This window comes from Syngnathus scovelli, chromosome 14 (genome assembly GCF_024217435.2).
Source record: "Syngnathus scovelli strain Florida chromosome 14, RoL_Ssco_1.2, whole genome shotgun sequence".
In the NCBI taxonomy this organism is placed as follows: Eukaryota; Metazoa; Chordata; class Actinopteri; order Syngnathiformes; family Syngnathidae; genus Syngnathus; species Syngnathus scovelli.
In genome coordinates this window covers 14308069-14320945 of record NC_090860.1, presented here as the reverse complement: position 1 = coordinate 14320945, position 12877 = coordinate 14308069, and the positions used below count along the sequence as shown (strand labels likewise).

Here is a 12877-nt window from a genome sequence, read left to right as displayed (position 1 = left end):
CCAATGTCAATTTTTCCTTCCTAGACTTAACCGGTGCACTCAGAGCTGGCCTAGGAGCCGGAGATGTCGTCGCACAACAATTGCGCTGTCAGTCAAGGCAGCGCATGACATCAGGCATGACATTTAAAGTTGGGCAAAGAAGGCGGACAGTCTCTTTACCTCCTCCGTCCGTTCTAGGCCTGCAGTCGAGCCTCTGCGTTTTTGTGTGTTTTGACTTTGGCCAGGCTTGGTCTGGCATAAGGACAGCTGTCACATCTCCAGCCTGTCACTTGAGACACAGAGGAGATGCCAGAGGCCAAGGCAGCAGGAGACACACGGACGGACACAGAGCTACGAGAGTGCCGCCGCCTTCATGTGTGTGTTTGTGTGTGTGTGTGCGTGCGTGCGTGCAGCCATGTGTCCGAAAGAGTAACGGGGGATGGAAGACGTGGGGTGGCGGCCGTGAAGGGCTTGACCGGAAGGCACCCTCTAACCTTGACACAGTATTGCACATTATTCACCCAGCACTTTCTTAAATCTAGCCCTTGAGTAGTTGACTCACTTTCTCTCAGGGCAGGTAGTAAATACTTCTTTAACGTCCGACCATCTCCCCTGCAGGACACCCAGTATTTATTTATTTTTTTTAACTTGCAATCCTCTGACCGAGTGTTCACTGCTCATTATAGAAGAAGTTGTCTTCATTAAGGTTCTGCCCGTGGACTGGAAGCTTTTTTAGTTTGCTAACGTTTCACGTTTTGTGTATCTAGTTATGAGTGCTTAATCGACCTATAATGCTTTTTTTCTGTTTAATGTCTTTGACACCCCAACATTTTTAACATCATTATTTGACATTACTCAATTTCTCTGCATATTTGTGCAAATGTTAGCAGCTAAACAACATACTGAATTGAGTTTTTTAATAACCCCCACATCCTAAAAACAAACCTGCACATAAGGATGGTTCCGAAAATGTGCCAAAGAGATGCGTTTCACTTATGAGCCGAATCGAATCTGTTTGATTCTTTTTAATTATAAGTATTTATGTTTTGAATGGGAAAAGAATGAAAACAGCTGAATGTCAAAGGTTGACTTTGTTTTGCTTGCTTATTGCACTGATGCAATATAACTTGTGGCAGCTCTTTGCAGTCTGTTGGAACGAGATGAGTCTGAATCATTCCACGAAAAGGCTCTCCCTTGTTCTGAGCAGATTGTGTGATAGTCCCAAGAAGGCTGTGTACAAACTGGCCCATGTTCCTCCTCTGGCCCTCTCACCTTGCTGTTACTTTTCATCCATCTGTGGTCGCTGTCCCAGTAGAAAAATTAAATCACCTTTAAAGACAAGAACAGGACTTGACAGCTACAAACTGGAGCAAACTAATCTTTTCCCAAACCACAGCAAGCAACCACGGCCGTCCCACATCTTCATGCCTGTTCCTATCTGTCCCATATCGTCAGCGGCAGAAGCCGGCGGCCGGCCGGCCGGCCGGCGCTGCTAAGACACACAGCAAGCCTTGTTTACTGATGCAGACTATATTGATGTGAGCTGATTCCATCAGGCCACACTTTTGGATGCCACATACGTACCCTGCCATTAAAAAAAAAAAAAAAAGTCTGCAATTTTCATGGCCATTTTTTTTAACGGCAGTCATCTTGACACGGTAAACAAACAGATAGGCAGAAAAAAAATCCCACAAGTTTGATGGGTACTCTTATGTAACCTAATGGTCTATGCTACTTTCTGAAAACATCTCACTTTTTTTAAATAATAACTGTTGTGGGCCTGAAGGCTGTCTGTTATTTTTCAATTCCACATTTCCACGAAATGGATTTTTTCTTCCACCTATCAATCATCAACTTTTTCCTCAAGTCTCGACGATTAGTTGGGTTTTGTGATCAGCAGAGCAAAAATGTGCCCAATTAGCTTCAGGGTCGGATCACATTGGAAGCTATCAAGTGCTTGAACTGTGCCTCCCTCCATCCATCCACCCATCCATCCATCCATCGTGTGTGCTGGTTAGATTTCCCCTCACCGTGGCGAACGAACAGAAGCAATTATAACAAACGGATGAGTTCAAACCATCTGTAAGACATTTGATTATCACTGCAGAGCCTTTTTGTCAAGGCAGGGGAAGAGCCTGTAATATTTGATGGGAAATTGCACTAATGACAGTGCCTGCAAGCCTGCATGCCTGCCTGCCTGGGAAGTGGCCATGCTCGAGGAAATATATCACACAATGAGAAAGTCCAACCTCTGAGAGCGAGGCAGATGAAGGTTTTAGCACGCAGCTCCGGGTGGCCTCTGTAAGCATCTCACACATGACTTGATTGGTGCTCCGAGTCATCAGATCAGCTTCATGTTGAAGATGTTGAAACTAATGTAGCATGAAACCAAACAGATGTTTCTTCTGGTGTCTTTCCTCTTATGCTTGCTGCAGTCAACCATATTTTACGACTTGAGCAATATTATAATGTTCGATTTTTTGTCAGAGCCAGAGAACTGTTTTAAATTCTTACATTGATGACACATTCCTCAAAAGTAGCATACCGGTGGATGTTCCTCAAAGGTTGACCTGTATTTTCCTGCCTAGGACACAGCACTGGACCCTGGAGAAGATGTGGCTCTTCTCTCTGTCAGCTTCGAGGATGCTGAGGCCACTCAAGTCTTCCCCAAACTCTACCTTTCTCCAAGTATTGAACAGTAAGTACATCATCTGAAACCGATGAGAGTAGGAGTTTGCTCACTTGCATAATGTTGAAAAGAGTTGCAAAAGAGTCTCTAAATACACAGATGCTCCAAAAGTTGAGTGCTGTTGCAACTGTCCCTGGGAGTGGCCTCCTTAAGAGACGATTGCAAAAGCACCAAAGTCAAAATGTTTGTCTAGATGTGTTGAATGAACACATACTTTTAATATTGTGCCTGTGTGTACGTGCGTTCACATTTTTGTCGCACCAATGAGTGACTCGGTGTGTGTGTTTGAGTGTGAGAGAGAGCGAGCGCCAGGTATGGGCCCACTCTGACCCCGGGGCCCAACGGTCTGGGCTTTCGTGCTTAGAATAATCTCGACCTGATGTTTATTTACAAGCACACGCCCCGTCGCACCAGGTTAACAGACCTCTGCCCCTCCTCGTTGGCCAAACGCCTCCCCTCTCCTCCTGCTTCAGTGTTTTCCGTCCCGTCCCATCTCATCCGATGTTTTCCCCTTGTATTACTGACCAGGGGAATTTCAGATTTGGTATTTGTATTTTTATTTTGGGCAGTAGCAAGATGCTGTATGATGCAGATGAGCAAAATATTTGAAAGCCAATTAACCGTGTTATTTTTGTAAAGGCTTTCTCTTGTTTTGGAACTCATTAGCTTTACCTCCAGCCTCACTGAGAGCAAATCTGCTTCTCATTGCATCCATCTTTTTGGCTTGCTGTGGCTCGAAGGGCTTCCGCTTGAAATATGCTTTTTCTTGGCACTTCCAGCATACATTGTATGTATCTTACCTTTTTTTTGCACTTTTACTAAGGCCTCTCCTCCTCTGGCAGTTACATGAGGAGATGAGACAGAAGGAGGCTAAAGGCAGTGTGCTGCAACGTTTGAACTGAAGAGCTCTGGCGCACAAGTATGAAAAAGGCTGGTTGACGGTAAATGAGGAAAGCAACAGTGCAAATGCAGACGCTCCATAGTAGCACTCAGAGCCAAACTCTCATTTGCCAGCCTCCTCTTCCTGCTCAATGTTCGACTCTTTCTCTAAAGACATTTGCGCATATGCATATCAAGGCCCTCTGTGAATATCCCCCCTTCCATGCTTTTTATGCACCTTTTTGTCAGCTGTGTGGGAGTGTGTTAATTCATCACCCAAGGCGGCTTCTTCGCTCTTGTTTCAAAACAAATGATTGCATGTGTGTACCAGTTTGTGCATGATTGCATTTGGCTCTTATTCATCACGGATGCTCCTTAATTTCACATGGGAGTGTGAGTTAGCCCGCCTTTTAGCGTACTTGTGTTTATGCAAATGACTTGCCCTGTTAGTTTGCCTACATGTTCCCGCTGACCCTTTTTAGTCTCGTAGCGAGCTCATTATCGCTACGTTGGCTCTGCTGAAGAGGAAACATGTCTTTGTCTGCCCCATTTTTCTGGCAAGATAGCGACCGATTTGGTGTCAATTTTAGATGATGAAGCTTCAATTCCTATCATGCAATCTTAGAAAATGATTGGAATCAGTTTATGCGTTTTTGAAAATCCAGGAGCAAAAATTTAACGCAGCAACGTTAGTAGATTTATATTTGCTACGTTTATTTAGAGTTCAAATGACAGGATTTGGTATTTTGCATCCTTGTTGTCTGGCCATTCAAAGTGTCCACCTTTTTTTTTTTTTTCTTTACCAGATTTGTTTTCCCAAATTATAATTTCGTTTTATCTTCCCAAGTCCCTCAACCACCTCGTTGCCTTTTTATTACTTTTTTTATCCAAACGTCTGCAGCCTGGTTCCTCTCTCGCCATCTTTCTCCATTTTCTATCACTCCCTTTCCTCCGCTGATCCCTCTGGCTGATCCTCAAAGGGAAACGAGTGAGTGAGTGGGACTTAAAAGCAAGAGAAGCGCTCTGCTCTACCCAGCAAGGTCGTCGCTCACTCGACATAGAGAGGAAAAATGATGGGAAAAGAAAAAAAAAAAATCAACACACTGGAGAGGGAGCGAGGTTCCCTCTCATTTTGTCTTCCTTCCACTTCTCTTCTCTTTTCTTCTCTCCAGTCACGGCAGGATTGTTTGATATCTTATTTCCATTCTTCTTTGGGTAGGGGCTGAACACAACTTGCAAAGCCCCCCTGAGCAGCAGCGTTGTACCTCCGTTTCGATTCCCACTGGCTCCCGCTTTCTTGCTCTCTCTCTGTCTCTCTCGCTGCATTTTCTTGCGTGGTCTTCAAACAGCCCGTCGCCGTAATGTTTTCGGCCTCGCAGCAAGGGAAGAAAAATACGTTGAAGTGCCCGCCGACCGGCCGACCGACCGACCGACTCCCACAGTTTTACCAGTAGTTCTTTGTGTATCCAGCGGCCTGTGCATCTGCTCCTGTCTTTGATGGGACTGTATGTTTCTTTTTCTGTAGCAATTATTGATTTTGAAAAGTCAAAAACAAAATAGCTTGCTTAAGATTCATTTGTTATGTAACGTTTAGCAGCCAAGCACCAGGAACTATACTGTGAGTTTTCATGCTAGCATGTTATTTTCCGTCTTTGAAAGAGATGTATTGTTGTGCTTTGTTATGGGAAGAGTCAAGCATACTTTTGTTTGATTCAAGCGAGCCAGCATTAAGACCCTCAAATTGCCAAAGTCATTTTCTCCAGCTGGATTGCTACTACGACTATCGCTTCCGCCAACACATTGATCTTTTTTACGTTGACTTCTCTTTTACCTGATTGTAGCATGCCCATGAGATGAGAGCTAGATACATCTATCTATCTCTCCTTTCCCCACAAAACCTGCTGCATTGCATAAAAGAATCGAGTGGGCACCGTCTCTGCCCCCAAACCAGATTTAGGAGCCCAGAAAACTCAACACAGAGAGACAGTTTTAGGCTGCAGTGCACTAATGTTTGTGTATCTGCATTTGCCTTTAGGTGCCGACTCGACTCGGCTCGGCTCGGCTCGCTTGTTTGTGTGTTCTGGATGCTGATGTGTGTGCGTGTGGGTGAATAGTTTTTGTGCGTCCCTTCTTCAGGGTCTGCCGAGGTGCTTTAAAGCCTTTGCAAATGCTTGCATTTGGATCAAATGTCTTTCAAGGTTTTGTAAACATCTCAAATAATTTGAGCGCTAACAGCAAACCTGTACGAGACGACTCGACGCCATTGCAGACACTTATCTCGCTGTCAGCCACTCAAGACACCTTGAAAACTTCGGAATTGTTTTATGTCGCTGTGTTTTCCAGCGTGGCATTTTACATCGCAGTGGCTTAAGGTTTGTTTGTGTGAGTGGGAGACTAAAAGACTGTTTATACTTCTTTTATATGGATCCATCCACGAGTTTTATACCAATTTTTTTTACAAAAATGTTATGCCTGACTTGAATTGTTGGTCAACAAAGATGTAAATATTCACTCATTTGATTAGATTTTTCTTTTAGCCGAAATTTTTGTTTTCTCGATGGGGTCAGCAACCCACTCGACATCCCAAAGACCTTACTTACAATTTGATGCCTTCAACACTTCAAAAAAGGTGCATGTTTACTTCTATGTTACATCACCTTTCCGTTTAATAACATTCAATTAGTATTTGGCAACTGAGATCACTCATTATCATCGCTTTGTCTTTCTCTTCAATTGCTCAAGAGTTTGAGCCATTGTCGCGGTGTTGTAACTTGCAGAACGCGGCTTGGCATTGACTCGCCGGGATGTCCCCCCCAAAAAAATGTGGCTTGATTGACGGCATACGTTGCTCCAAAACCTCTTTGTTCTTTTCATCCTTTACGATGCCTTCACACTTGTGGAAGTTTGAACTTGCGTGACTCGTGAGCCTACGTGACAATATCATCCGAATGTAGTCCTCCGCTTTATCTTTCACGTTGCTTGTTTCATGATTCATGTCGGTCTGTCCCCAGTGCAGCGGAGCTTTTAACTGCGCTCACTCAGTCACCCTATGCACACACACGACACACACACGTACACAAATCCCCCATAAACAAACAAGCTGAGCCTCGTCAACATCCACCTGAGTCACAGAACATAATCTCTCTGGTTGATGAAGTCACGGGCAACCCTGTCACATTCGGCATGAGTCTGTGTGTGTGTGTGTGCGTGCGTGCGTGTGTGTGTTTTCATACGCTACTGTAAATATGTCATACAGTAAGCGGCATTGCTCAGAGGGGTCGTGCCAGGCACCACGTTTGCATGACTCCAGCCTGTGTGGCTAATGGGAAGAGCCCTTTTACCAGCTATTCTTCACAGATTTTTTAAATCATTTTTAAAAATAATTGACTTGCGTGCCATGGCTTGATCTGTTAAAGAAGATCGTTCCGTCTGTCACTGTGTCGCCAGGCTCAGGTGAATGAACAAAGATATACAATTAGTAGTTAGCAAACAATATTTCTCAGAGCAATTAACTCAAATTGGACAGTTTCCCACAACACACCTAATGGCGGCACAGTTGTGTATGAGACGCTTGCATAACCAGAAATTCCGCCAGCAGTCTTACAAGGTGTGTCAGAATAGTACCAGGACCGGCGGTACAAAAGCTTAACTGTTTTCCACTTCAATATTGGCCAGTTGATCTCTCAGCAAGATTTTGTGTCCTGTAACTTTTCTGACACCTATTCATAGAAATCTTACAAATATACTATATTTTGTGAAAACACCACATCACTATGGCAATGACTTGAGCATTTGAAACTCATCCTCTGTTCTAAAATTACATGTTAAAATGACTCCGAGGTTTCTCCAATTTGTATCCCTAAATGACTGAAGATGAGTAAAGGGACTGTTGTTAAGATGTCAGACTTTGATTTATATTATAATTAGAACGCCGTTTTAAGTGTTTGCTGTGTGGCTTTTTTTTTTTAATTCTCTTGGGGTGCAAGCCCAAGCCTCAAGTAGTACTTGTTTTTGTTATGTTTTAACTTATATTTCAAATCAAAGATTACACTGACTACTTTTGTTTCATCACAGAAAAATATACGTGCGAATTGGTCTTAAATGATATTCAGATCTTTCTCAATTGTTCTAATGAGTCTCCTTTTGAAAGCAAAGCATGGAACACTTTGACACAAATGAGTGACAAACAAATCAGTGTGTATTTTGTTCCGAGGTCCGCATTTCCATGTGAATGATGCAACGCTATTCTTAGAACTGTGGGTGGATAGATGGGCATTATTTAGATTTTCCCTTTCAAAGGCTCGTCTTTTCACTGCTGTGAGCAATTTCCAATCGAATGTCGCTTGGTGTATGGTAAAATGCACAGGCTAATGCTAATTATGTGCACAAAGCCTAGTGTAAATAAATAGCCTGGCTCTTTGAAATTCCCCAGAAGAGACAAGAAGCCACTTGATGGCAGCTTGTGTGGATTTTCTTTGGAAAAAGACCCTCTTGGATTGAGTGGCAAACAGGTTGAACTGGGATGTTGTCATGACAGAGCAGCAGATGAGGAAGCAGCGCTTGTGACAAAGAGGAGTATTCACACTTGCATCAGCTCTCGCCCAAACCACCAGTCCAGTCATTGCTGACCTTTTGCTGAACTTCATTACAACATGTTTCCCCTAAAGATTTGGGTGATGACGCCAAGGTAAAACAGATGATTCCGCACTCCACCTTCCGCCCTCTCACTCCCACGATCATAACGATATTTTGCAGTTCTCTGGAACTTTGGGGTGTCAGTCAAGATTAAGAAAAAATGTTGCTCATCTTGGGGAATTTGCGGGATAACGACCGGCCTGCGTTTACACCGATCGGGCTGTTATTGATGTTATAGTGTGGGAAAAGTCTCAACATTCCTCAAGGTATATGTGATGTGACATTTAGCGTTATATTTATGGCCTGTGATGTGATGTGATGTGATGTGATCATCCTGCTATAATGAAGGATATGATGGCTTCAGAAAGCAGCAGCAAATGCAATAAAAGCCAGTAAGTGGCTCTTTGAGACCTTCAACCCGTCCTCGGGGTATTCCGTTTTGATTTTGCCCCAGATGAGAGAAAAACGAGGGAGCGACAACCTCGGTCGGTTAGGCATCGGGGAACCGCAGCGGCAGATTTTCTGATTCGACGAGCGTGGACTGATCGCGAACGGCGCTCCGAGATATGAATGAATAAATGACGGAGAATAAAGTTAGAAGGAACCCTGAGTTGTTCAATCACCGTCCGTCTCCAAGGCATGGTTAAATGCAGTCAGTAGGAAGTTGTCTTCTGCCGCCGATATGTCTAACAACAGGCTGTCCTTTTTATTCAACAGTGCTCTGGGAGGTGCGTCTGCACTTCATATCCCAGCATTCCCGAGCGGAGGATGCTTGATTGACTATGTCCCACAAGTGTGCCAGTTACTCACTAACAAGGTAAAAACGCTACACTATTTTTGTATGTCTTTAGGAACTAGCATAGCATAGCAACAAACGACTGCTCTCTGGTTGCTCTATCCGGGCGGCGTGTTGTATGTCCCTATTTAGATCTGTGGTAAAAATGTCATGAATAACAATGATGTCATGAATAGTGTTGCGCAACGCTATCATTGGAAAGCGGAGATCGTTCCCTCTTTGATTATGCCAAAACCTCACTTCGAAAATATGGGTCACGGTGACTCAATTTGCTTGGTCGCAAATAGCCAGCCGTTCGGTCCCTACGTTAATCCCACCGAATGTGCGACCAATCAAGATTGTTTTTTGTCAAGGCCGTGTTTGTCTCGTTTGTGCATTCATGCACGTGTGTCCGTCATCTGGCCATGTGGGCGCTCTGGCCAACATCCACTGGCCGTCTGAGCGCTCTACGCTCTCCGTAGGTTGACAGGTAGGTCTGCCGTGTAGACTGGATGTAATGCCGTGTATCCTGAGGGGAAGTCAACATGCATTCCCCGCCTCCACCCCGCGCATGAACACGCACAGCCAAAGTGAACATTGCTTCGGCTGTATCCTTTGCCTTTACCTGGAATCCCACGTGATGGAGTCCCTAAATGACCCCAGTCTCTCCAGCAGCATTAGAACTGAGCACTACAGCATATTTGTCCCTCGTCTTGCCATGGAGCATTTTCTTCATAATATCATACGAGTTGGACCAAGAGCCCGAGAAAGATCTGCATGCAAGATCCGGACGCATGACCCTGAACAGAAAATGAAGGAAAATTCCAGACAGTCTTATGACTGGACTTTATTTTGCTAACTGCTATGACATCAACTGTGCTGTGTATCACTTTAAAAAAATGAATCGGCATCAAAAGATAAGGGTTGTTTTTTTTGTTTTGCCAACCAACATGAAACAACGTGTTGATATATTCCAGTCATTTCATTTTTGATTGAATTATTCTATAGCTTCACTTTCATTTTGGCGTGATGACATAATCGGACAAAACTTTGGTCATGGGAGAAAAAAAATACTTTTAGTTTCTCTTTAATCGTGTCACAATCAAGTTTGTTGCCTTTTTTTAAATGTTTTTATCTCCAGTGAGATAAACGAGCAGTAAAGTGATAGCTACTTCACATAAAAAGTCGTAAAAGTCATGAATCATCGAAGAAGAGGAATGAGGCAACTGGTATGAGTCTGATTTATGCAGCGATACCGCTTAATTGCTGCACATGAATTTCTGCCATTCATCTGCCTTCACATTTTAAATATCACTTAAGGAGAAGGCTCCTTTATGACCTCAGAAGGCGGCACGACAAATTTCCATCTCAATGGTTACGTTTACGTGGACACGTTTATTATAAAAACCTGATAACAATAAAAATGTACACCCCCATATTCTGACTCAATCAAGCCCATTCCAAGCAAGATTTTATTCCAAACCAAATGGGTAGTGTAGTAGCATTAAGCAATATTAGCATTTCTGTTTTTCCTGGAAGTTAGTAGAAGCAGAACAAGCGAGCAAATCCAGTTTTTGTTTTCTTTTTCTTTGCTCGTTTGTGTCCGTAAAAATCACCTCCTTGTGTGCTCTCATGATCAGCCCACCTGGCTCTTATTGCGTCACAACTCAAGTCGTTCCTCAGATTCTGTTCACTTTCATACTATTTTTTTTTTAATATATAAATTAATTCTCCCTGCTTCTTGCCTCCTGCGGATTGTAAAAACCCAGCTTCAATTAGACTCACCAATTTTCGTCAGCCCCAGTGAAAATACATTTGTTGCATGAGAACTAACAATAAAATTCATTACCAAGGCTCAGTTAGTTTCAGGTCCATTTAGAAAAATGCCTGTCCTTCTCTATTCCGTCGGAATACATTCTTATCCTTCATAACTGGCAAATGCATTTTGGGTTCCAATATATTTGACGAGATCTCAATAGGGGGTGGTGAGAATGGATTTTTTTTCTTTGAAGGAGAAGTGTCTTCATTACGCAATCGGAAGCACTTCCGGTGATGTTATTTCTCCACTCGCGCACACACGCACAAACATAGAAGAGTCAAAAGATATGCGTTGGATGCACTTCTGGGTGCGGGCAGACAAGAATACCTGCACAACAACATCACCTGTGTTGCATCACTCAAAGCTCCAGGCAGCCAACAAATCACACGATGGAGGAGGCTTTTTTGGTTTTCCCAGTATGGGTGTGAAAATTAGTCATGGTCATTTCCCTGAAAGCAAATATTTAGTCGATGTAAAAAAATGTCGACACACTGGTATTAAAATAAGACCAAGATAAATCATGTCAGAAGTCTTATTGCAAATTCCTTTGGAACATGTTAACATCATAAAATATGACCATCATCCCATTATAGAGTGAATCACTATCACAAAAGCTTTTTTACCTGTCAACCGATGATACAAACGAGATGTACAAACTTGTGTCTGGCCTTGTGACTGTTTTGCTTCTCAAGTAATCCCCCTGCTTTGTTGTGTGAAGGTGCAGTATGTCATCCAAGGCTATCACAAGAGACGGGAGTACATTGCTGCATTCCTCAGCCACTTTGGAATGTGAGTTAACAAGCCAGGATCACGTCCTCTACTCAAGGCTTCAGCGGCCATTCATTTGTCTCTGCCTCTAATCTTTTACTAGACTCTGCCGTGTATATATAATCACTGCCTGCCTGTGTGTGTGTGTGTGTGTGTGTGTGTGTGTTGCAGGGGAGTGGTGGAATATGATGCCGAGGGATTTACAAAGCTTACTCTTCTACTCATGTGGAAAGACTTTTGCTTCTTAGTGCACGGTAGGCGCATCAGAATCAAACACAGCATCCTATTGTAAAGCTTCGATACCGCCAGCCGTCAATAAAGGCCCTGATTGTTTCCTCGGTAGTGGATCTGCCACTGTACTTTCCCCGAGATCAGCCCACCCTCACCTTCCAGTCGGTGTACCACTTCACCAGCAGCGGGCAGCTTTATTCTCAAGTGCAGAAGTCGTATCCTTACAGCCCACGCTGGGACGGCAATGAAATGGCCAAGAGGGCAAAGTAAGGACGAGTCTTGTTGGGAAACGATTTAGGACAATTGACACGAGTATATGAAGCTCTGACGTTTTCTGCCGCTCTTGCAACACATTTTTATAACCATTCGCCAACGGCCAGCAATAGTTTGGTTCCATTTCATGTGAAATGATCTCCTCACACTATCCCTCCTCTTCCCCAGGATTTACTTCAAGACCTTCATCCCTCAGTTTCAAGAAGGAGCCTTTGCCAACGGGAAACTCTAGTTCCCTGCAGCTCTATTGACATGCCTGTGGTTCTGCAAATGTGTCGGTACATGCCGTTGCGTGCATGCGTGGACTGAAATTCCTCCTGCAAAATATTCCCCAAAGTTGGTGCATCTCAAGATATAGCAAAATGTGACTTTACCGTTGTCATAGATCCAATTTGCGTCATCGGTGTAAAGCTGATGGTTCCCTTTTTTTTTTTTTTTGGGCTAATTTCAGACTCATGTTTTCAGACGCAGTGCACATATTACAGATCAAACCTTGTCCAGCAGAAGTCATGATGAAATGGCACCTTAGCAGTCGTAGCTGCGGGATCAGGTAAAACTGGTTCAAGCCGGTCATAAATAATAGATCTTTGCTGTGAAGGGTATTTTTTTGATAGAAGCTCTGATGCGCTACTGTGAAAAATCTCACCTCTCTGTGCTTACAATATCTATCATTTCCTTTCCATTGTGTTATGACCTCCTGCAATAATTCCAGAATGTGATGTGAAGGACTGTACAGACAAAATGATTGGGAATTGTTGACCCAACTTTAGCCACAATCCTTAATTTGCTGATAGTCTCTCCGTAAAATAAAATGTTGTCACAAATCTAA

At 43.4% G+C, this 12877-nt stretch overlaps 1 protein-coding gene across 2 annotated transcripts in view; it reads left to right on the top strand.

Moving 5' to 3' along the window:
* babam2 (BRISC and BRCA1 A complex member 2) overlaps window positions 1-12877 on the top strand; it is a 29376-nt gene extending 16499 nt beyond the window's left edge. For both annotated transcript variants that reach the window (XM_049741516.1, XM_049741518.1), the window contains exons 7-12: window positions 2568-2677; window positions 8900-8999; window positions 11495-11565; window positions 11716-11798; window positions 11888-12041; window positions 12217-12877. In XM_049741516.1, the coding sequence (XP_049597473.1) occupies window positions 2568-2677; window positions 8900-8999; window positions 11495-11565; window positions 11716-11798; window positions 11888-12041; window positions 12217-12280 (582 nt within the window). In that variant the 3' untranslated portion in view covers window positions 12281-12877. The remainder of the gene's footprint in view (window positions 1-2567; window positions 2678-8899; window positions 9000-11494; window positions 11566-11715; window positions 11799-11887; window positions 12042-12216) is intronic.